Genomic DNA, 20,940 nt, shown 5'->3' on the forward strand with positions numbered 1-20,940 from the left:
GTTTCGACTTCAATTGCCTACATCATCTCTAGCTCAGCCTCAATTGCTGACACATTCTCTTAGTATGGGACCTTAACATCCTTTTAGCATCAGTCTCATATCTTGACTTCGTTTATTCTCAATAACTCCACATTGATGTTACCCTTTTTTCATTCTCATGATAGGCCTATGCCCTACATGGGTCCGCTGATAAGGAAAATTCTACAAGAGCTCGCTAACAAAGACTGCAAATATTCCAAGACACATAACATCATAAGAATGGAGGAGTGGTTACAAAGTCATCAAATCTAGTCCCCTATATGCTCTATTAAGACATGACGCCTGATGAATTGAAAGACAACCAATGGTTGTCAAATTTGTTCCCCTTGCCCTCTTTTACTACGATGGTGCTTTAGTCGACATGGAGATACTCTCCTGCCAACTATATAAACACTTACAAAGATAACGATAAAATAAAGATTCCCATATTTTTCTCTGGAACTCCACCAAATTCCATCTCTTTTCTTATCTTTATTTTTCAACATACCATCTTAAATAAATCCTAACTTACCGTCAAATTCACCTCGGGATCCGTTCTCCGGCCAATCTAACTTTCACTTTCAGTGCATCTCAAGGTTTTCATCTCCTTCACTAGTCGTCTCCGTTGCATGTGTACATTAGTAAAAAATTTAATCATCTATAATATTTGACCAGAATACGGGCTAATTGGACGGATTACGTAAATGAGATGAATTTTTATAGTTTTCAATTTTATTTCTTTACTATTTACCTATAACATTTTTATGCATCAAGTATAAAATTCCAGCGCCCATTATTGATTCTCATTAATTAATCAATGGACAACGGTAGCTAAGAAAGATGCAGTTTTGTTAAATTTGTTTCTTCTAATTATTCTCTATTTTTCTGGCAGCTCAAATGTGTTTCAATTTCTTTAGTCATATCGCAATGGTTGGCCTTGTCGATAGCAGTCGAATGATATAGTAGCTAGGAGCCGGCAATCGTTCCGGCGGCCGGCGGCTGCCATGACATTCTGGAGGTCTTGTTGTGGCAGAATCCGTCAGTGGGGGTGCCAGCGCGGATGACGAAGTGTCCGAGGCGGGGAGTGCCGCCAACTAGATTCTCCGGGCAGAGGAACTCGCCGCTACTCACCCTCTCCACCTCCCGGTCGTAGTCGTGCACGAGCACGTCCACCTGCCAGGGGGCCGACCTTGCCATCACGGCAGCCGTGAAGATGGAGGACGCCCGCCCCGGCGCCTCCGGGGCGTGCCCCTGCGGCCCGTCCACGAGGATCACTCCCCACGCCACGCCGTAGAGCTGGTTGGGGAGGTTGTTGACGGCCAGGCGGCAGTCGGAGTAGAGCAGGTTCTGCACCGGCCGGCACTCCCCCCGTCTCTGCCTGCGGGCCGCGGCCAGGAGCTCCGGCGTCCCACGGACGGTGGTGGTGAAGGCGACGTCGTAGGCCTCCATCCCCGGGTTCCGCCCCTCCGCCTGCCCCACCAAGTACTCGCTCTCGTCAACGAACACGGTGCGGCCGCCGTGGTTGAGCGCGCGCCAGAGCGGCGTCTCGTGCCCGATCCCGAACACCAGCAGGTTGCACGGCGCACGCCGCCGCAGTACGCTGGCCACCGCCCGCAGATCCTCCTCGTTCATCATTCCCGTCGAAGTGGATCCCGCGGCGTAGTCGACGAGCGCATCGAAGACGGCCGCAGGAAGCGGCTTCTCCGCTTCTCCGGCGGACCGGGAAACAGAGGAATAAGAAACAGAGGAAGGGAGGCCGTCGGCAGGTCTCGAGGTGGAAGTGTTGAGGAGAGCGAGAAGGGAGGCGAAGGTGAAGGAGAGGAGAGCGGCGAGCCAAAGGCGGCTGCGGCGGCGGCGGGAGGCGAAGACGAAGAAGGACGCGACGGAGCAGTTGCCACCTTGCTTGTGGTTGGGCGAAGGCTGCAAAAGTATCAACTTTGTTCTGTTTACTCCCTTCATCGTATCCTAGCGAAGGAATTGAATAACAGCAATCTCGCTCGTCTTCTTCTCCCTCTCCAAGAAGGAAGAAGAAGAAGATTTATATATTGATTCCAGGTTGTTGTCAATCTTGCAGAAATTGTTCTCCCAAACTTTGGGGAAGAAGAAATCGTCTTCAACTGCTCCCTCTGACTTCCAACAACTTTGATATAAAACATAAATGCATACTCAAGTCTTTGCGTATCTAACTATCGGAAGAACTTGTTAGCTAATTGGTCTTTGTCAGATCATAACATTCCAAGCAAATTTCACAAAAAAAATCAATAAACTGGCCGAATTAGGCCCTAGTCACACCATGCCGAACTTTGACTGTGGCTATTATTCTTTGTTTTCCAGAAAATTAAGAGATAAAAGCATTGCTAATGGCTCTTCTCCGTGCTTAATGACGAGTGTTAAATGGGCTGAAAAGGCTGTGGCATAGGCCCAGCCCAAGATTCCATGGTTATGCCTATCGGATTCGGGGAGGACTATCCATAGCCCGACCCGATACCATACCATATCTATTATCCCTTCGCCTCAAGTAAACAAACAAATCTTGTGGAAGCCGATCGCCCGTCCAAATCCCTCACCGTTTTCTCTCGCCGTGATTTGCTTTCTCCGGCGAGATATGACCTCCTCGGTCTGGTGCCTTTCCGCTTCCTGTTCCGCCCATTGGCCCTCTTTGACGCCGTCCCGACCGCCGCTGCGGGCTCAGGAGGCTTCCGTTTCTTTGTGCCGCCTCAGCTTCTGCGGGCGTGGCTGCTCCCTTTTGCCTCCTTCGAAGATGGGTATAATCCGAGGAAGAATTCACGGTGTCGTATGTATGGCCCCCCAGGAAGAGAGGAAAACTCGCCGCTCGCCTCTCGATTTCCCAATTGTACGCACCCGCTTCCTTTTTTTTCCCCTGCATTTTTGTTTAATTATAATTTATGATGAACACAGTACTTGTGATATGTTGATGAAGTTTTTTGGTGCCATGTAATATGCGGTCGAGATTGTGTTGGGTTAGGGAGAATATGGTTTTAAGAGGTTTTACCATGTAATTTTTGGTGCCTCGTTAATTTTCGAGCGTTAATCTTAGGATAATCTGCAAAAATTTAGCGTTATTCTTTAGTCTAGGTTGATTGAGAGGATTATTGGTTATGGAAGTAAAGCAGTACTTTTGATTACCCGAATGAAACATAACTCAGCGGCGAACAAAATCTTTTGGTATGTGTAAATGATTTTTTTCTTCTTCTGGGAAATAAGGTTAAAGATTAGTAGGAGATGTGAACCTTTGTTTTTTTTTTCTTATTTTACATTTTTACTGCAGAGTGAGAATATGTGAGAAATTACACCAATGAAGGGATAGATTAATGTGAGAATGTACAAAAAAATATAAGTATAAATGCAAAGACAATGGCTAGAGATACAATTTGTTTAGTCTAACGATTAGGCGTACAGACATCAAGAGCGATAGGGGTGGGAGGTTGATTGCCTGCAGTTCCACACATTTATCTCATTCCAAGCGTGTTCCAAGCATGTAGTAAAGGAAACCAATGATGAGCCCTTGTCGACATCATTTAGCGAGCTTGTCAATTGTTTGGGAAACCATCTACCTCTTGCCTCTATAGGATTGCACCTGCTATATTGGTAATCTACTGACAATTAGGTTAAAGGCAACACCAACCTTGACAGGCACACTCGATTTTTAACATCAAGTATGAATATATTTTTTATCTCCATCTGCAGACGCCAGAATAATCATTAAGAGTAATATTCAAAGAGTAAGCTAGCATTTGGAGGATTAATGCGAAAGTGATTGATACACGAGTAGAGCCCTCAGAGCAGAGGTTTTAAATCATGGAATACCTTGTGAGGCTTATCAATGCTTTATGCCACTTGATTCATTCAGGGTCCAGGAGGGAGAAATAAAGACAATCTGGGTTTATCAAGTGAATTGGTTATCAGTACCTCACCAATGTGTATTTTGCTCTGATACTATGATATTCAAGCATCCATGATCATGTATCCATAACATTATGGAACCGATGGATCAGTTTTGCAGATATTACATGGAGGTTGAGGGCTTCTTATTTGATGGAAAACATTCACATTAAGCTATACATGAGAAAACTATGAGAAATTTGTACTGATAGACAGAAGATAATTGCAAAAAGTGAAGGGACTGCCGCATCTCTCATGCCAAATAGCAGTCTTGTTGGGAGAATGAAAATAAGGCCAAGTTGGAAAAACTCCTGCAGAGCTTGGAATGCAGTGCGTCATGTTGGACTCTTTGTCTGGGAACCGAATTAATGTGTCCGTGCTATTTGTTTGGAAATTATACCTACTATATCTTTCAGGAGACTGAAACTTATAAGAGACAATAATCAATGTGTACACTACTAGGTACTGACATGCTTTCTTCAAAGTGAAAGGATGTGATATACAGAAAAAAGGAAGAATTGTTTTTGTAAAATGAAAAGATGGATGTCTTCTGATTTGCACACTTGTTATGTCTCAAAACATCAGCTACTACTGCTCTTGTTTTTTTCCTTCCCTCTATTTTTTTTTGTGTGTTGCTGTCTTCTCTTGTTGACATATGCGTTTATATATTGACTGGATTTAGAACATATTCCTTTTTTTTTGTTGCATTTTTAGTACCTGCGTTTAATAAAGAACACTTTGTGGAGCATTTAGCATTTCTAGATGCTAATTCAATTTCCTTTTAAATAATCTTAGCCACAAGCCGTAAGCCTTTATAGCTAGAAAAAAAAATCCAAGTTTTTGACCTTTAACAGTTTTCAGTTTGAACTATACTAAATTGTTAACCTTTTCTAAATGAAAGTGGATGTTAAGGGAAAACGATCAGATGGTATTATTCAGTACAGTGAAGTTTCATGTACACTATCAATGAACGTCTCCTCCATATTTCAAAGATTACTTCTCACTTAGAAAAGAATGAGCATTTAACTTTTGAGAAGTACTCTGTAAACTAATCCTTGAAGATAGCAACATGTTAAATTAGTATGTTGGTATTTCCTTTTCTTTTGGTCACCTGTAATAATTATGTTGCGATGTAGGAATGGGAAAGGCCTAAGCCTCCCAGGAGGCCTGATATATTCCCACAATTTAGCCCGATGAAGACTCCACTGCCGCATCCGCTACCTGAGGACCCCCCTGAAGAGGATGAGGAAGAAGAGGAAGAACAGAAGGAGGAAGAAGAAGAAAACCCGGAGGAGGAAGAATCAGAAAACCCAGAGCAATCCAAGATGCAACAATGATGGCCTTGATTCTCGAGCACTAGTATCATATTTTGTCCCGATGATAAGTACTCGATTTGTCATTCTAAATTTTGACTCTGGTGTCATCCTTTTTTCTGGTTGATATATGAATATGATGATATTGATCATAACACTGGCATATTTGTTTGATGAGTGATATATTATTTTAGAATTCAATCAAAAGTTCATTAACGTAGCTACCTAATTACTAAAAATGTTGTTAGGCTTTCACTCTAATTCCTGAAGTGGAAGAAATGAGAAGATCTAGCGTTTGCAATTTGATACTTGCAAATAATACTAAATCAACGTGCCTATGCAGGGTGATTAGTAGGGGCTGAAAGGCCCGATCAATTACAAGGTACCTAAACCATTCTTCAGTGCAGCAAACATTGCTGCCAACTGATCATAATCCGGCAGTCTCGGATGCACTCGACCGCGGCAATGACTCCTTGTATCAGGCTCGGCCGGGCTAGCTGATTCTAAGGGCAAGGAGGAAGTTCTTTTTGGAGGAGGCAATTTGATTCTCGGAACCTGGTGACCTTCCCTATTTCCATGTTGGTGCTCAACTATATCTCGCTCACAATCATCCATTTGTGAAGCTCTAGTCCTTGTTGTCGTTGGTGCGTTATCTGTCCCTTTCCTGCTGTAGTACAACAAGAGGTCATCCAAGATCTTTTCTTCCTCATCTCGTTCATCCTGATTAGCCTCGGCATCCCCCCTCTCCTGCCCTTTGTCTCCACTCGAAGGTCGACGCAAGAATGTGCCATATCCTAAAGCCATGTAACTGTCAAGGTCTTCTCGATCAAGGCTCGTGGGCATCTCCTCGTGGATGACATTATTTTCTTCCTCATTCTCGATCTCTCCTCTCGTTTTATTGATACCGTTTTGTTTGCCGTATGGTTGAGTTACTACTGCATTATTTGGCTTCAAAGGCTTCACTGAAACAATGTTTTGCCCCTCTATTCGTTCATGAATCTCCTCTCCGACCTCTTCATCGAGTGGTGGTGAAACTTGGTCACTTCGAGTCTGGTTGACAGATTCAGGTGAAGGAAGATTGCATGATTCTTCACCTTTCTTGGCCCTCCAACTTATTGAAAATTCGTCGGCGATATCTTGCATCGCCTTGAGCTTCCATTCCCTCGAGAAAGATTTCCTCTTTGTCTTTTCAGCAAACTGCAAGGAAAATTGTGAGAGTTAGAAAAAGAATCGATACGCTCGGTGTGCTTGGAATTGCCCATTAAGATTGGCACCTCAGCGTTCACAGACGACTCCATGCGACTCCCGTATCTCTCTACGAAGACTGACCGGAGATCACGCAACTCCGGCAAATCGGAGAATCGTGCTGCTGCGTAAATTAGAGTCGATATCGCTTCCTTGCATTCTTCAGGACATTCTCTGTCGAAAGGATACCAAATTAAGCAAATAAGAATCTCAGAAAGCTCCATGAATCCTGAAGAACAATACCTCTGCTTTTGAAGAGTTGGAAGCTGACTCAAGATGCATTCACAGAGTTTTTCAATCGTCTCGTAACAGGACGCCAGGTTTATCTCCGCAATTAGAGTGTCCATCTTCGCGGAATCAAAAATGGAAGGAAAAAAACAAACTTGATGATTTTGAGTTGCTAAAAATGCAATCTTTTCGAGGATTCCAAGAACAAGGAGCTCAATCTTCTTACCCTTCCAAAGCCTGAAGACTCATGGCCGGCGGCGATAAGGTCGGCAACGTCCTTCTTTAGGATCCGCACCACCACCCGCTTCTTCTTCTTGATCAGTTCCAACCTCAACTTTATGCACCGCACCGCCTGCTTGCTGCCATGGATCGAGCGCCATGAGCACATCCAATTTTAATCCAATTCTAAACTAAAAATTCAGATATGTAATTCTCACCATTTCTTAGAGAATTTGCCAAGTATCAAGGCATCAAACATCTTTCTTTTTCGCTGTTTCGAAATCTATTTTTTAAGGAAGAGGAGGTGATTGAACAAGCAATTCAAACAGCTCCAACTGTACATATAAATGTCAGGAAGAACAAGAAGCAGCAGCAAAGGGAAAAAAACAGAAGAAGAGAGGATGATGGAACAGAAAATAACAAAATCCAGAGAAAAACAGAAAAAAAAAAATATGAAGAGATGGTGGTCGTGGATTGCGGGGCGAGAGGTTTGGCTCCTCACGTTAGGAAAACTGTTTGATCATCATGCAAACAAATACAAAAAAAAAAACAAGGAAAACAAGAAAAACAACAGTTTTGTTTGAGCTTTGCGCTAATTTTAAATGCGGAGGAGGAGGCGCAATCTTTTTATAAATTGGGAAGTTGGTGCGTGCGATCTCATGCTCCTCGTGATCCGGCGGCCTCCTCGAGGCTTTTTAATTTTTCTCGCCGGAATTAGGAGTTCTTGACTTGTCATTTCTTCATTGGTTGAATTAGTTCGGTACGGTTCGAACAAAAAAGATAAATGATAAAGAAAAAAATAAATTAAAAAAAAAGGATAATATAACCGATTCGTAGCTTGCGGTTTGATCTTTTCTTTTAGCTTTTTCAAATTGAGATTTTAACCAATCGAACTGAATATTATTATTATTATTATTATTATTATTTTACATTGTCAATCTATGTTTTCTTTTTAATAATAATGATTAAAGATCAAATATGAGTTCAACATTAATCCATAGATATTTAATAAAATTATTTTGTGAAGGAATCATGGAATGTGTCCATTGCGAAACATGCACCCAAAATTTAGTAAAATTTTTATAATAGCTCAAACTTGTTGCACCTTTTATGGAAAAAAAAAAATCATTCAAGTTTGTGAAAAAAAATATACAGAAATTATTTTTGGTTTGAAACGAATTAAAACACATCGCCAAGCTGTTTTTATAAAAAGAACAACTTAATTGAGATTTTTACTAAAAAAAATTATCCCTTCCAAATGAAAAAACATAAAATATTTTTTTGATTATTTTATACTCTACTATGCAAAATTAACCCAAAAAAATAACAAATTTACAGGCCTCATTGTCTACAAAATCCAAATTCATTCTCCGTCCCACATATTATATTTAAGTATACAATTCCATAAAAACTATAGGACCATAATGCAAAATCATAAGCTCGACGATACACAATTCAATCTTTAAAGGCGTGTTATGGTGCCCCCAGGGCGTAGCGCAGACGTTGACGCATGGTATCTCTGACGTAATGGTTAAGGGTCGATTCTCAGGAACTGACGACCTGCATGAACCTCCCTCCATATCCGTGGGGCCGACACTAGGGGGGCCGCTAAGGTAGCGGATCTACCTTTTTTTTTTTTAAAGGCGTGTTATGACTCCCAAGATGTAGCACGCGCATGACATTTCTGACGTAATAATCAGGGGTCGATTCTCAAAAATTGATGGTCTGAGGTTTACCTCATTATTCGCTTGACACCTGTATACTTGTATATACCTCCCTGCATATCCATACGACCGCATTAGGAGGGCCGTTAATGTAAATTCACATAGTCTCTAGACATTTTAATTTAAGTTTGCATGGTATGCTAAACATCATAAAACAATTTTTATCGCTGAAAACATACCAGCACAAGATGTCCCCGCAAATGTCGGTCCTTTCCGAGATCCAGTCTGGAGTTAATTCTAGCAAAAGTAGCAAAATGCATCACGCAAGTTGCAAAACCTCTGTCTATTGTTTTGCAGTGATTTGATGCTAGCTTGTTAATCAATTCGTGTTTTGTCACAACCGATTTCTTCCATGACTGATATGCTAAGAGAATCATGTCCAACGCACTGGGTAAAGAGGCTATCAACTTTTTTCCTTCTACTTGCATCACCGACACCTGCTTTTTTCTCTAGCAGTGATTTCATCTCTTTCTAAGAAGAGCAGGGTTTGTTCAATGAGAATCAAATCAATGTTTGGCGGTCTACAATGTGCAACCAGGAGATGCAATGGGACCAAGGGAGGAGCATTTCAAGGTACTTAGTCAGGCATTAAAATATATACAGAAAAAAGTAAAAGAACTTACAGATTGTAAAAGGGATTTTGGTAGTATATTGAGGACATCTTCATCAGCAGACAAATTTCTATCCTCATCCTTCTCAGTCGTAAACAACTTCATCTTGGCTGGCCTCTTTGCAGATTTTTCCAATATTGGACTGTCTTGGATAGGAGTCATCCAACATCTCTTTGGAGCAGGACATTCTGGAGTGTTAGCCATTAACCGCAAGGGAGTCGATAGGCGCTTTGCAGGAGTTTGTTGGTGACAATTTGGTTCTTCGCTCAAATAATTGTCAGCTGTCAGCATATCTTCATTCCCTTCATCACTTCCGCATTTTGTCAACAAGACTGTGGTAGGCAAACCAAGTAATTGGTTCCTATGTACTTGTGGTGCTGAGGCATGTCCAAAAGATGAGGCAACAAACATAGGAATATCATTGCAGATAGATGCATCACTGAGGCATGCCAAAGGAGTTTTCTCTGAATTAGGAATGGGAAGTTTGCTTGAAAACCGTCTCTGAAAACATCGGGACGTGAGACATGATGCTATGAAATGATGCTGGCTAATTACACTAGGTGAAGATTCTCTGAATGTCGCATTGGCATTGATATTCATAAGCGGATTTGCGGTAAGCTTCGTTGGATTAAATGGATGCGGGAGTTCATCCTCAGGAACATCATCTCCCTGATATAAAATCTTACCATTAGCAATGATTTAAAGAAATCTCGGAGTATAGAATGCAAAATCACAATGTATCAACTAAATATCATAAACACAATTGCCAAAAACAAATATAATCGGTTGCTGTTCCATAAGGGAAAAAAATAGAGAATCATTTCAAATTGTTAGAACAGAATCTTTCTGATTGCAAATAGAAAATGGCTTAACATGTCAGATAATAGATATCTTTTACTGAATAAGCAAGAAAATAGAACATTTGATAACCAAAATTGTGATTAATATAAATTTAGCAGAGGATATCGCCAAATTTTCTCAGTGCCAGCTAATGGTATTAAAGAAAAGACAGTTAAATTGCTGCCAATTAAACTGCAAGACAAAGAGGGATTCCATTACCTCTGGGTGCTCTTTGACGAAGTTAAGTAACCTTTCCCTGAAAACAGCCCTCAAAATTGAATAGCCGCTTTCACTTTTCCCCTTGATGTTCTTTTCTATAGCTTCAACTTGCAGACTTATCTGAAGCTCTGGCTTCATGCAGCATGTAGTCTCATCATGCAAGAGAACCTTCTTGACAGTTATAGCTTCGGGGATGATGTATTTCAATTGTGCTAAGTGAGTATGGGTAAACCTCCTGAATGTTTAAAAAACTAATCTCAGCAAGAAGCTACATACTAAAATTGAAAAGGCAACCAAATCACTTCATCAAGATATTGAAGCTTGTCAATTCACTTTCGCACAAATAAGCAAGTACCTCTCTGTCAAATGTTGAATACTGGTGCAGATGTTCAAGAATGTCGGCATCGACCCTTTTAGCTTAAGCAAACGAAGAGAGCTCGCCAATGAGTTGAAAAATTCACACAGCAACTCGTATCTAATTACATAAATAACTGAGTTAATCATAATAAGAGTTACGCACTATGAGAACCCTAAGAGTTAAACAAAACATACTTTTGAGGGATCTTTGCGATTTCTTTAACCTTCGACTTGGGACTGGAACAGGGTGCCCATCCGACACCGAGTTGCTGCTCCACTGACGAGAGGTTGGCATCAGATTGAGCTAGATCGGACCGATCCGAGGGCCTCCGAAGCCCGACGGCGGCACGTCGTACTTCCTCCACAGACAAGGCGACGCCGCGGTTTCTAGATCGCAACGGAAGCTGCTCCAGCTTCTCCGGCGTAAAGATCTGGCCTTCAAGCGACACGGCCTTGGCAGGCGAGATCCGAGAGGCCGATGCCTTCTTCTTAGCGGCAGGGGAAGGCGTCGCTTGGGATTCGGCCTCCATGGGGAGCGCTATGCGGATCGAAGAGGAGGCGGAGTACGAGGGCACAAGGGAGAGTAACGGTCGCCCAATAAAAAAAGGGCTCCGATAGAGGCCTGCCCAAGGGCAGTTTGAACCGTGGTCAGGTCTTCGGTATGGAGGGAAGATATCGTTGGCGGGAATGCACCAGAGCGCGCGTGGGCTCGCTGACAGTTGATCCCCGCCATTCGTGGACCGGACCGGAACAGACCGAGACGGATGGTTTCCTGTACTCGAAGGAAATTTAAATTTTATGCTTTCGTTTGTTAAAATAAAAGTTAAAAATTAAAAGAAAATAAAATAAGTACTAATATTTTATATTTCTTATTTTAATGAGAGATGAATAATGTATGACTTACATTTTTTTTTACTTTTATATATATTTTGATCATGCTTGTTGATGGATTAGGAAGAGAATTGACCCGACTGAGTAATGAATTGATTATTTGGATAATACTAAATAGTTAAAATTTGATAAGTCAGAATACACTTTCAAAATTATTATTAAGGATATTTTAATAAAATTATCTCTATATATTAATTACATACATATATTATAATTCAATTATGTCCAGCCAGATTGACTAGATAAATCTATTGTTATTAATTATAAGAAGATTTTTTGTCCCCCTTCAAAACTTTTAATGAGATTATGATTGATGAGGACGTAAAAACACATGACTATTAATTTGCTTCTTCTATTTCCCTTTCTCACGTATCTATGAGCCTATAATGAACATCGAATATAAGCGACGTTGGACATTTAATGTATATCATAATAACATATCGAATTAATATAGTAATTATACCGATCAGTGACTAGGTAATTTGTCTCTCGAGCAATCAGATATCGAAGTTTTGACATGATTTCTCAAACTAACCCTATAACGGGTACCTGAGCACCGGACGGTGGCTCTACTCTAAACTCCTCGGTAAGACTTAGAAACGATAAGGATTTTCCTAATAAATTAATTATCCACTATCGATCAGCTCGATCATTACCAGAGTAATGTATCTTCTCTATTCGATTTTAACTTTGACTGCCACTTTACTCGTTATATTGACACCACATGACATCTTTTATGAACCACCACCTTATATATATACATATATATATATATATATATATAATATTTTGAATCTTCTGACTTAATTTGAGATAAAATAAGGATATTTTTCCCCATTGTTTTAGTCTATTCTTCATTTCATGGACAATCTATCTATATGAACAATCTAAATAAGAAACAAACTATTCTAACGTCCTGACAAGAATGATAATTTGAAAGATGACTAATGAAAAAACACTACTGACAAAGATTTGACAACTAACCATCCAAAAGTTGGTTAGGTTCTGACCTCAATGTAGGTCCAGTGTTCCACTCGATTGATCGACCGACACCTCAGGCCAGGTCTGCTCATCGTTCTGAAATTCTTGAGATGGTGGTGTACCCTGTCATCCTTTGCCAAGAGGAGTTCTTATATAGATGCTTCTTGGAGTTGCTTTTGATCTGATTCTTCAAAAATTTATCAAATGAAATATTATTTCTTTTCAACAAAAAAATATTTTTCAATTTTGTTTTCGGCCTAAAGAAAAGAGACGAAGATAAAGCTCTTGATGTGAGTAATATGGAATCACTTTCACTTAGGAAAGAAAGGAAACATTCTGATCCTATTGGAAAACTTAATTGTTAGGAGGGATCAAAATTCAAAAACTCAATAGAAATATTTTTTGAGAATATTATACCTTTTTTTTCTTCCCTAATTCCTAATTCTCAGGAGTTTTTTAATCCCATTTGAGAGATATAATCCACGAATGAAATGCTCTTATCCAGCGTCAATTAACAACAATTTCCCACCTAAACCTTTGAAATTATTAGTCATTCTTAAATAGTATATATATATATATACAATAAACTTGATTTCTTGCAGGGTAGTTAGGAATCAAAATAATTAGTTTTTTCTCAATTCAAGTTGAATCAACGATCAAGCACAAAAAAAAAAACAAATCGCCAATACTTAATAATTTCATTGTCTAGTTCATGGAAAGTTTTATACTTGTAATAACTTGAACATTTAACTTGCACCGAGCAAGTCCAAGAGCAAGTATTTTTTACTACAGTTGCCTATTAAACTCGTGGAAATAAACTGATCTAAAAGAATTCCACGGGCGCATTTTTGTGAAAACATTCAAACACGAGGGAATTGAATAAGTTCATAGCCGCGTTCTTTGAAAATCTCAATTATTATTATTATTATTATTATTATAAACACCAAGTGGAATTTGCAAGCATGTTACTTCACAGCCTTGCCCCACTCGAAGCAGCTTCAAATGCCATCCTCGAGTTGACTTTCCTACAAATTTCATTCTGCTTTCTAATCGATCTCTCTCTTTTCTGAGTGTTTATCGGTTTCGTTGTTAAAATCTTCGTCGGAGACGATGCAGAGCGAGTCGAGGATAATTTCGGCCACTGTTCTTCTGTTCATCTCGATTCCCATGGCGTGCTCCCTCTCCTTCAACCTGAGCAGCTTCAATCCGCAGGAAAATCTAGTGATCAATCAGAACGACGCCATCTTGAACGGCTCCAAGATCGATCTGACGCGATACCCCATGCAATACGCCACCGGCAGAGTGGAGTACGGCGATCCCCTGGTCCTGTGGAGCTCCGCCACCGGAAACCTCACGGATTTCACCACCCAATTCACCTTCGTCGTCAACTCCTTCAACGGCTCCGAGTACGCCGACGGCATCGCCTTCTTCCTTTCGCCGTACAACTACAGCCGGCCGCCCTACTCCTCCGGCGGCTTCCTCGGGCTCTTCACCAACAGCTCGCTGGCCGCCGTCAACTCCACCGTCGTCACGGTGGCCGTCGAGTTCGACACCTTCGCTAACGCGTGGGATCCAGAGGGCGACCACATCGGGATCGACGTCGACTCGATCGTGTCTAGAGTGACGGCGCCGTGGAATGCCGACGCCGGCATCAGGGCGGGGCGGGCGGCGACCGCGCGCGTAAGCTACGATTCCACCACCCGCAACCTGAGCGTCCTGGTGAGCTATGACTCAGGTCGGGCCTCCTCCGCCAGCCTGTCCCTAATCGTCGACTTACGAGAAATCCTGCCGGAGAAGGTGGGAATTGGCTTCTCGGCGACCACCGGAAACTTGACCGAGACGCACTCTCTTCTCTCTTGGTCCTTTCACTCGACCTTGCAGCTGCCTCTAGTTCAAAGCGGAGGAAGTAAGCAACCGGCGGCTGCCATCGCTGGCGGCGCGGCAGCCGGTACGGTCGCCTTGATCTCGCTTGCAGCCGCCTTAATCTGGTGGTGGAAGAGGAAAAGGCCGGATATTAACATTCCCCTCAACGTCCGATTCGCGAGAGAGGCGGGACCGAGGGAGTTCCCCTACGAAGTGCTCGCCGCCGCCGCGAGCAACTTCTCCGGGGAGGTCAAGCTCGGCGGCGGCGGATTCGGGTCGGTCTACAGGGGCCAATTGGACGGCCGCGACGTCGCCATCAAGAAGGTCTCCCTCGAGAGCGAACAGGGCATAACAGAGTACATCTCGGAGGTGACCATCATCAGCCGTCTCCGGCACTGCAACCTGGTGGAGCTCGTCGGGTGGTGCCACCGCCACGAGCGGGAGCAGTACCTGCTGGTGTACGAGTTCATGCCGCACGGGAGCCTCGACAAGCACCTGTACGACGCCGGCGAGTGCATGCCGTGGCCGCGGCGGCTCCACGTGGCGCTCGGCCTGGCGGCGGCGCTTCGGTACCTGCACCACGAGTGCAAGCCCAGCGTGGTGCACCGCGACGTGAAGCCCAGCAACGTGATGCTCGACTCCGAGTTCAACGCCAAGCTCGGCGACTTCGGGCTAGCGAGGCTGCTCGACGACGACGGCGACCAGCGGCAGGCGACGAAGTTGGCCGGCACGAGGCCGTACATGGCCCCCGAGTATTACTACGACGGGGAATTCAGCAGCAAAACGGACGTCTATAGCTTCGGGATCGTGGCGTTGGACATCGCGTGCGGGAGGAGGCCGAGGGAGATCGAGAAGATGCTGGTTGAATGGGTTTGGGAGCTCTACGGCAAGGGATCGGTCCTGGAGGCGGCGGACCGGAGGCTGAACGGCGAGTTCGACGGGAGCGAAATGGAGCGGCTGATGGTGGTGGGACTGTGGTGCGCGCATCCCGACTGCAAGCTGCGGCCGTCGATCCAAGAGGCGACCCGCGTGCTCCGAGCGGAGAAGCCGTTGCCGGAGCTTCCTTCGACGCGGCCCAGGCCAGTCTACCAGCATCTTCAGGTGACCGACGCGATCGTGTCGACGGCGCTCAGTTTGATGACGGCGAGTTCGTCGTCGATCGGCACTGCGGATTCGACAGAGTTGAGAATATTTGTTGAAACTACGATTCCTCCCGTCATCTCCTCTCCGGATCCATCTCCATGATCAATGAACTACGTAGCGAATTAAAATAAGCTGCATAAAACTTGTAAATGTAATTGAAGCAAAAAAAAAAAAAAACTCGTAAATTAATTACAGTGAATGTTCATCGGCGATCAAGGTGGAGAACTACTCAGTGAAAGAGGGAAAAAAATATCGCCGTTGCCGGGGATCGAACCCGGGTCACCCGCGTGACAGGCGGGAATACTCACCACTATACTACAACGACCTGATATTACATCTTAAATATATTAAACATTTATCAGTGATCAAGGCTGTGAACGAGAAAAAAATAACGCCGTTGCCGGGGATCGAACCCGGGTCACCCGCGTGACAGGCGGGAATACTCACCACTATACTACAACGACCTGACATTAATTGATTACAACTTAATTATTATAAATGTTTATCAGGGATCAAGTTCTGTGAACGAGAAAAAAATTTAACGCCGTTGCTGGGGATCGAACCCGGGTCACCCGCGTGACAGGCGGGAATACTCACCACTATACTACAACGACCTGATAGTAATGTGTTCATTTATTAGGTAATTTTATATATTATATAATTATAATTAAAAAATTGAATTTGTATGTACAGCCAGAAATATCAAATCGAAGTTGCTCATTTCATATGCTTAACATGCATGCATCCAAAAAATGGGACCGGATGTTTTGATCTTCTTATCCTGATCCACTTCTGGATCGAGACAAGAGGATTGGTCGGGGCAATGACCCCCACCTATTAACAAGTAAGGGTTATTGTGTCACACTAATGCTAAGACTGGACCTTGAATTGATCAAGACCTTGCCGACCACCCACCCGAAAATCGACTCCTAATAGCATTGCTAAACTAAATTCACACACGCAATATAAGAGAATTAATTTCTCCTTAAGTCTGAAATTCATAATATCAATCTTAAATTGTTAAGACAAACACAATCTGATAAGATTTTACCTCCTAACATCGAAAGGTCGGATCACAGGCATTACTAACAAATTATAATTAGCACCATCATTCTTTTAAAAACACTTCATTAATTTAACCCACTTGAACAATAAACCGACCACGTAAACAGTACATTGGCTATAAATAAACTCATCTCTTCTCCTAATTAATGAACGATGAAGAAGGGCCTTCAACGCGAGTTGGAGACTGGTCCTCTCCTCCTAATTGTTTTGTAGTCTCACTATTTGATGGAAAAGTTGTTGGGGTTGCTCCGGTTGCGGGTGGTCAGAGGGATCAACCTCGCCTACCGCGATGCCACCGGCAGTGACCCCTATGTCGTCGTTCGCATGAGCAATCAGGTAGCTTCTTCATCATCATCATCGTCATAGTCATCACCATTTATAGTGTTTAGCTCAATAGTTTGATAACTTTTAAGATATAAATCTCATCCTCCATTGTTGAGCAGAAATTGAAGACTAGTGTAAAGAAGAACAATGTCAATCCAGTTTGGAACGAAGATTTAACGCTTACGGTTTCAGATCCACTCCAACCCATCAAACTCGTAAGCATAGTGTTGAAATACATAATACGGAAACACATAGACATAAGAAAAAACTAGAGATATAAAGAAAGAAAAGATAATTACTTCTTTATTATTGATTGATAATTGTCATAAGCTAACTCATCTATTTATATGTATTATCAATATAATATATGAAAAATATAATGATAAATATAAAAATATATTATTATAAATATGACAATAATAAATATAGAAATATGATTTGGATTACAATCTAAATATGATAAATCATCAATAATTAAAATCAATCTCTGAATCTCCCGAATTACTATCTTTGTCATCATTATATAGCGCTTTTAAATGATACTTACTACATCTAGTATATTTGTGCCGGCTTTAAATTGGTTATATGTGGTTTGTGTTTGTGCAGAAGGTCTATGACAAGGATACATTCAGTCGCGATGATAAAATGGGCGATGCAGAGATCGATATCGAGCCATTTCTGGAAGCAGTGAGGATGAACTTATCAGGGCTCATGAACGACACCATAATAAGAGCATTGTGCCCCAACAGACACAATTGTTTTGCGGAGGAGAGCACCATTGTTTGGAGAGATGGAAAGATTGTGCAAGACATTGTTGTGAGGTTGAGGAACGTGGAGAGTGGTGAGTTGGAGCTGCAACTGGCGTGGATTAGCTTCCCAGATACTTTTGCCTTTTAGGCTTCATGAAGGCCTCATTTGATCTTTCTACCATGAAGTTGGGTTCCTGTGGTATGCAAATAGACAGATGTGGTCAAGATTAGACATAAATTTTAGACACAAATATATCTACACATTAGATTCAATCAGTTTATCCTACTGAGGTTTCTTACATGCACTGTTGTTTTTTATATATAAGAAGCAATCTGATGTGCAGCAATGTAAGATAAAATGAGAGTCACATATGTTATTACATATTTGGTTCAGTTTGAAGTGAAGGAATCTGCTTACTAGGGAAATACACTATCTTATATTGAAAATTCTAATTGCAGTTATCAAACTACAGTCACTATGGTTTTCATATTTTGATAGGTGGCTTAAATAAAATCAAACCTAACATAAACCAGAATTTCAGTAACTATATGTCATTATAACAGTTTAGAACAAAAGTGCATATCAAATGTTGCAAGAACCAAAGTTCTTCGGGGGAAATATAGATTACAAAATGATGGACAGAGATTTAAACATACCACCTTTCTATTAATCTGCAATCGAATACTCGAATTAAAGGGAATTACCCTTTTTTTAGAAATGCTCTTACTATCACGACGTTAGGGTCAAGATTTGAATTATAGTATTAAATCTAAAAATAATAGACATGGCGCTCACAAGGTGAGCACCATATAGATAAGTAGGATATATATATTAACTGTTATGCTATGGATGAAACACTATGAATATCTAAAATATTTTTTAAATCCAAGCACTTGGATTCAATTTTGTTTTTTTAAATCGAATATTTCTTAAAGATGAACACTATATCTCATGAGCATCTAAAATTTTTTTATCTTAAACATTATAACTCAAAAGAGAAGTCTGAACTTTAGAGAGAAAATTTTATTAGCTTAAACCATTATAACCTAACGCCTAAATTTTAAAATCTTAAACCCTAAATACATATAATGTACCCCATAAGCATCTAAAAATTTAATTTTGAATACTATTGTTGGTCCTATGAATTGCATGAAATTCATTTGTCTTGGACTAAATTGCTTGAAGAGTCAAATGCGCCTGATTGCAAACCAAGTAAATCCAAGACAAATGAAGTGCACTAGCAGAACTCCTTCTTCGGGCAAACTCTGAGAGGCGGAGAAGCCGTGTACAGTATTTTATAGCTCAGAACAATAAAAATAGAATGAAATGATTCGAATACAAGTGTTGTGTTTCAATGAAAAAGACCAGAACTCTATTTATAGTCCACTGGTTGAAAATAGTCGTTTGTTGAGTTGGCGACTTCAGGCACTTGGACCCACTCCGGGCGCCTCAGTTGTGCGCCTTTTTTGCTCGCAATGGCTATATAAAGGTGCGAAGATAATGATTTAACTTGGTCCTAGCGCCTAAACTAACTCCGGGCATTCAGAGTGCTGCTGACATGGACCCAGCCATGATCCTCAGCAATGGGCTTTGACGAGGCACTTGTTCGACACCAAAATGGTCTGGGCGCTCAGACAAGGTCAACTCAAGTTGACTTTTTCGGTCTTTCGCTTCATTTGTTTGGGTGATTTTTCGGCCATCCAGAGTTAAGCTCACCCAAAGTCAACTCTGGCCTTCTCTTCTCGAGCAGTCTTCCGCTCTGACTTCTCGTCCCTCAGAAGCGTCATGCGCATCTTTCTCGCTCCACCGACATATTCTTCCGCAATTTCTCGTCCCTCGGATGCAACAAATCTATCGACTCGATTCCCGTTTCATCCTTCTCGTATGTGGTCTCTTCTGCTCGACTTTTTGTGTTCCAAAATTCCTGCACACTTAGACACAAAGATCAAAATACCAAAGGACCTAACTATTGGGACCTTGACGTCCGCTAGAGGAGGGTGAATAGCGTCTCACCCAAAATATCACTTCCTACAATGATTAGTACGCACATCGGAATACAAAAACAAATACTAATAATAGAAAGCAAACCTAACACGTTGATTTAACGTAGTTCGGAGATAAAGTTCCTACTCCACGACTGTCTGTAAGGTGGACGATCCCGATCCATCAGTAGATGACTCTCCGGAGAACTTCTGGCTAGCTCACATAACTCCTTGTGGGCGGAGAAACCATGCCACAACCTCGTACAAGCACGCTAGATCACTTGGGCACTTGGAGAACCACTAATTTCGTTAACCATGGGCTCGGGAGGAAAACACCTACTATTTTTCCCTCCACCAGTCGACTGGTACAACCACCAGTCGACTGGTCCTAGGTGAAATTTGATCGTTACAAGTCAACGACCAGCTACCAGTCGACTGATGAAAACACCAATCGACTGCTACAGTAAAACCCTAATCATAGAATTTAACCCCTGAGTGCATTCACTCAGCACTCGTCCTTGCCCAACCAATCTAGATCTAGCCTTCTAGTCTTCCTCCATCAGCCTTGCGTCCCTCGAATGTCTTCTCATCCTTTACGTTTTGCCTTCTGGAGCTTCCATCGGTCTTGTCATTGTTGTCGGGTCTTCCTTTGCCAAGAGGTTGCACCTTCGGGGCTTCATCCATTACCAAGTTACACTTGGACTTACGTTGCCAAGACTATATGCTTGGACTTACACCGCCAAGACTCATCCTTGGACTTTCCTCCTTTGCCAAGATCACACTTGGACTTTCCTTGTTGTACTTGTACGTATCTTGCACACTTACAGTACATATCAAATACAATAATAAATCTAACTTAAACCTTTGCCCAAATATCAAAACCTAGGGCACCTAGATTGTTCCAACACTAACTTAACTCACTTGATCATATAAAAACTTACCTGAAGTATTTACAACTATAACTCAAGCGGGAATCTGAACCATAGAGGAAAAATCCTTTATATATATATATACACACACACTGACATCTTCATCCGAGCTAGCATCCTCTTTTCCTTTTATCACCCTAGGCTAATCTCCTCTTTTCCCTCACGTTTTTTCTTTGTTTTTTTTCTATCCTAAATCTCTTTCTCACCCTGTTGGCCACCGGGCTACAACTCGGGTAGACATTAATTTGATTCATTCATTGTCTACACACTCTGGCGACCCTCATAGGTCTGAGCGCTTTGATGTCCGCCCAGACGTTTGGATTCTTAAAAGTGAA

At 42.0% G+C, this 20,940-nt stretch overlaps 6 protein-coding genes and 3 non-coding genes across 9 annotated transcripts; 3 read left to right on the forward strand and 6 right to left on the reverse strand.

Annotated features, from left to right (window-relative positions):
- Window positions 1-808: 808 nt before the first annotated feature.
- Window positions 809-2,168, reverse strand: LOC122027361 (protein IRX15-LIKE-like). Its single transcript, XM_042586308.1, has one exon. The coding sequence runs from the start codon at window positions 1,975-1,977 to the stop codon at window positions 985-987; it is 993 nt and encodes a 330-aa protein (XP_042442242.1). The 5' UTR covers window positions 1,978-2,168; the 3' UTR covers window positions 809-984.
- A 360-nt stretch (window positions 2,169-2,528) lies between these two features.
- On the forward strand, window positions 2,529-5,441 carry LOC122027362 (histone H3.v1-like). The gene is made up of 2 exons (XM_042586310.1): window positions 2,529-2,872; window positions 5,058-5,441. The coding sequence occupies exons 1-2, from the start codon at window positions 2,624-2,626 to the stop codon at window positions 5,256-5,258; spliced, it is 450 nt and encodes a 149-aa protein (XP_042442244.1). The 5' UTR covers window positions 2,529-2,623; the 3' UTR covers window positions 5,259-5,441.
- Window positions 5,442-5,609: 168 nt separating this feature from the next.
- On the reverse strand, window positions 5,610-7,435 carry LOC122028013. Its single transcript, XM_042587031.1, has 5 exons — window positions 7,145-7,435; window positions 6,934-7,066; window positions 6,723-6,826; window positions 6,509-6,653; window positions 5,610-6,431 (listed from the first exon to the last, which is right to left on the reverse strand). Exons 1-5 carry the CDS (start codon window positions 7,183-7,185, stop codon window positions 5,610-5,612), a joined length of 1,245 nt encoding a protein of 414 aa, XP_042442965.1. The 5' UTR covers window positions 7,186-7,435.
- Window positions 7,436-9,118: 1,683 nt separating this feature from the next.
- LOC122027360 (CDT1-like protein a, chloroplastic) lies at window positions 9,119-11,317 on the reverse strand. Its single transcript, XM_042586307.1, has 4 exons — window positions 10,873-11,317; window positions 10,676-10,795; window positions 10,321-10,555; window positions 9,119-9,930 (listed from the first exon to the last, which is right to left on the reverse strand). Exons 1-4 carry the CDS (start codon window positions 11,205-11,207, stop codon window positions 9,232-9,234), a joined length of 1,389 nt encoding a protein of 462 aa, XP_042442241.1. The 5' UTR covers window positions 11,208-11,317; the 3' UTR covers window positions 9,119-9,231.
- A 2,219-nt stretch (window positions 11,318-13,536) lies between these two features.
- LOC122026156 (L-type lectin-domain containing receptor kinase IX.1-like) lies at window positions 13,537-15,720 on the forward strand. The gene has a single exon (XM_042584797.1). It carries the CDS (start codon window positions 13,660-13,662, stop codon window positions 15,655-15,657), a length of 1,998 nt encoding a protein of 665 aa, XP_042440731.1. The 5' UTR covers window positions 13,537-13,659; the 3' UTR covers window positions 15,658-15,720.
- An 88-nt stretch (window positions 15,721-15,808) lies between these two features.
- On the reverse strand, window positions 15,809-15,880 carry TRNAD-GUC. The gene has a single exon. It is a non-coding gene; the product is annotated as a tRNA-Asp (tRNA).
- Window positions 15,881-15,947: 67 nt separating this feature from the next.
- TRNAD-GUC lies at window positions 15,948-16,019 on the reverse strand. The gene has a single exon. It is a non-coding gene; the product is annotated as a tRNA-Asp (tRNA).
- A 78-nt stretch (window positions 16,020-16,097) lies between these two features.
- TRNAD-GUC lies at window positions 16,098-16,169 on the reverse strand. The gene has a single exon. It is a non-coding gene; the product is annotated as a tRNA-Asp (tRNA).
- A 676-nt stretch (window positions 16,170-16,845) lies between these two features.
- Window positions 16,846-17,841, forward strand: LOC122027965 (protein C2-DOMAIN ABA-RELATED 5-like). The gene is made up of 3 exons (XM_042586978.1): window positions 16,846-16,956; window positions 17,064-17,159; window positions 17,551-17,841. Exons 1-3 carry the CDS (start codon window positions 16,846-16,848, stop codon window positions 17,839-17,841), a joined length of 498 nt encoding a protein of 165 aa, XP_042442912.1.
- Window positions 17,842-20,940: the final 3,099 nt, after the last annotated feature.

Source organism: Zingiber officinale, chromosome 10A (genome assembly GCF_018446385.1).
Source record: "Zingiber officinale cultivar Zhangliang chromosome 10A, Zo_v1.1, whole genome shotgun sequence".
NCBI lineage: Eukaryota > Viridiplantae > Streptophyta > Magnoliopsida > Zingiberales > Zingiberaceae > Zingiber > Zingiber officinale.

Excerpts from the sequence above, each read along its gene's own strand:
- LOC122026156 (XM_042584797.1), top strand. The coding sequence starts at position 13,660 with ATGCAGAGCGAGTCGAGGATAATTTCGGCCACTGTTCTTCTGTTCATC.
- LOC122028013 (XM_042587031.1), bottom strand. The coding sequence starts at position 7,185 with ATGTTTGATGCCTTGATACTTGGCAAATTCTCTAAGAAATG. Across the intron at positions 6,654-6,722 it reads CCAACTCTTCAAAAGCAGAG|AGAATGTCCTGAAGAATGCA; the intron begins GTATTGTTCTTC and ends TCCTTTCGACAG. Across the intron at positions 6,432-6,508 it reads AGTCGTCTGTGAACGCTGAG|TTTGCTGAAAAGACAAAGAG; the intron begins GTGCCAATCTTA and ends TTTTCCTTGCAG.
- LOC122027362 (XM_042586310.1), top strand. The coding sequence starts at position 2,624 with ATGACCTCCTCGGTCTGGTGCCTTTCCGCTTCCTGTTCCGCCCATTGG. Across the intron at positions 2,873-5,057 it reads CGCCTCTCGATTTCCCAATT|GAATGGGAAAGGCCTAAGCC; the intron begins GTACGCACCCGC and ends GTTGCGATGTAG.
- LOC122027965 (XM_042586978.1), top strand. The coding sequence starts at position 16,846 with ATGGAAAAGTTGTTGGGGTTGCTCCGGTTGCGGGTGGTCAGAGGGATC. Across the intron at positions 16,957-17,063 it reads TCGTTCGCATGAGCAATCAG|AAATTGAAGACTAGTGTAAA; the intron begins GTAGCTTCTTCA and ends ATTGTTGAGCAG. Across the intron at positions 17,160-17,550 it reads CACTCCAACCCATCAAACTC|AAGGTCTATGACAAGGATAC; the intron begins GTAAGCATAGTG and ends GTGTTTGTGCAG.
- LOC122027360 (XM_042586307.1), bottom strand. The coding sequence starts at position 11,207 with ATGGAGGCCGAATCCCAAGCGACGCCTTCCCCTGCCGCTAAGAAGAAG. Across the intron at positions 10,796-10,872 it reads ATCGCAAAGATCCCTCAAAA|ATACGAGTTGCTGTGTGAAT; the intron begins GTATGTTTTGTT and ends TTATGTAATTAG. Across the intron at positions 10,556-10,675 it reads ATTCAACATTTGACAGAGAG|GAGGTTTACCCATACTCACT; the intron begins GTACTTGCTTAT and ends TTAAACATTCAG.
- LOC122027361 (XM_042586308.1), bottom strand. The coding sequence starts at position 1,977 with ATGAAGGGAGTAAACAGAACAAAGTTGATACTTTTGCAGCCTTCGCCC.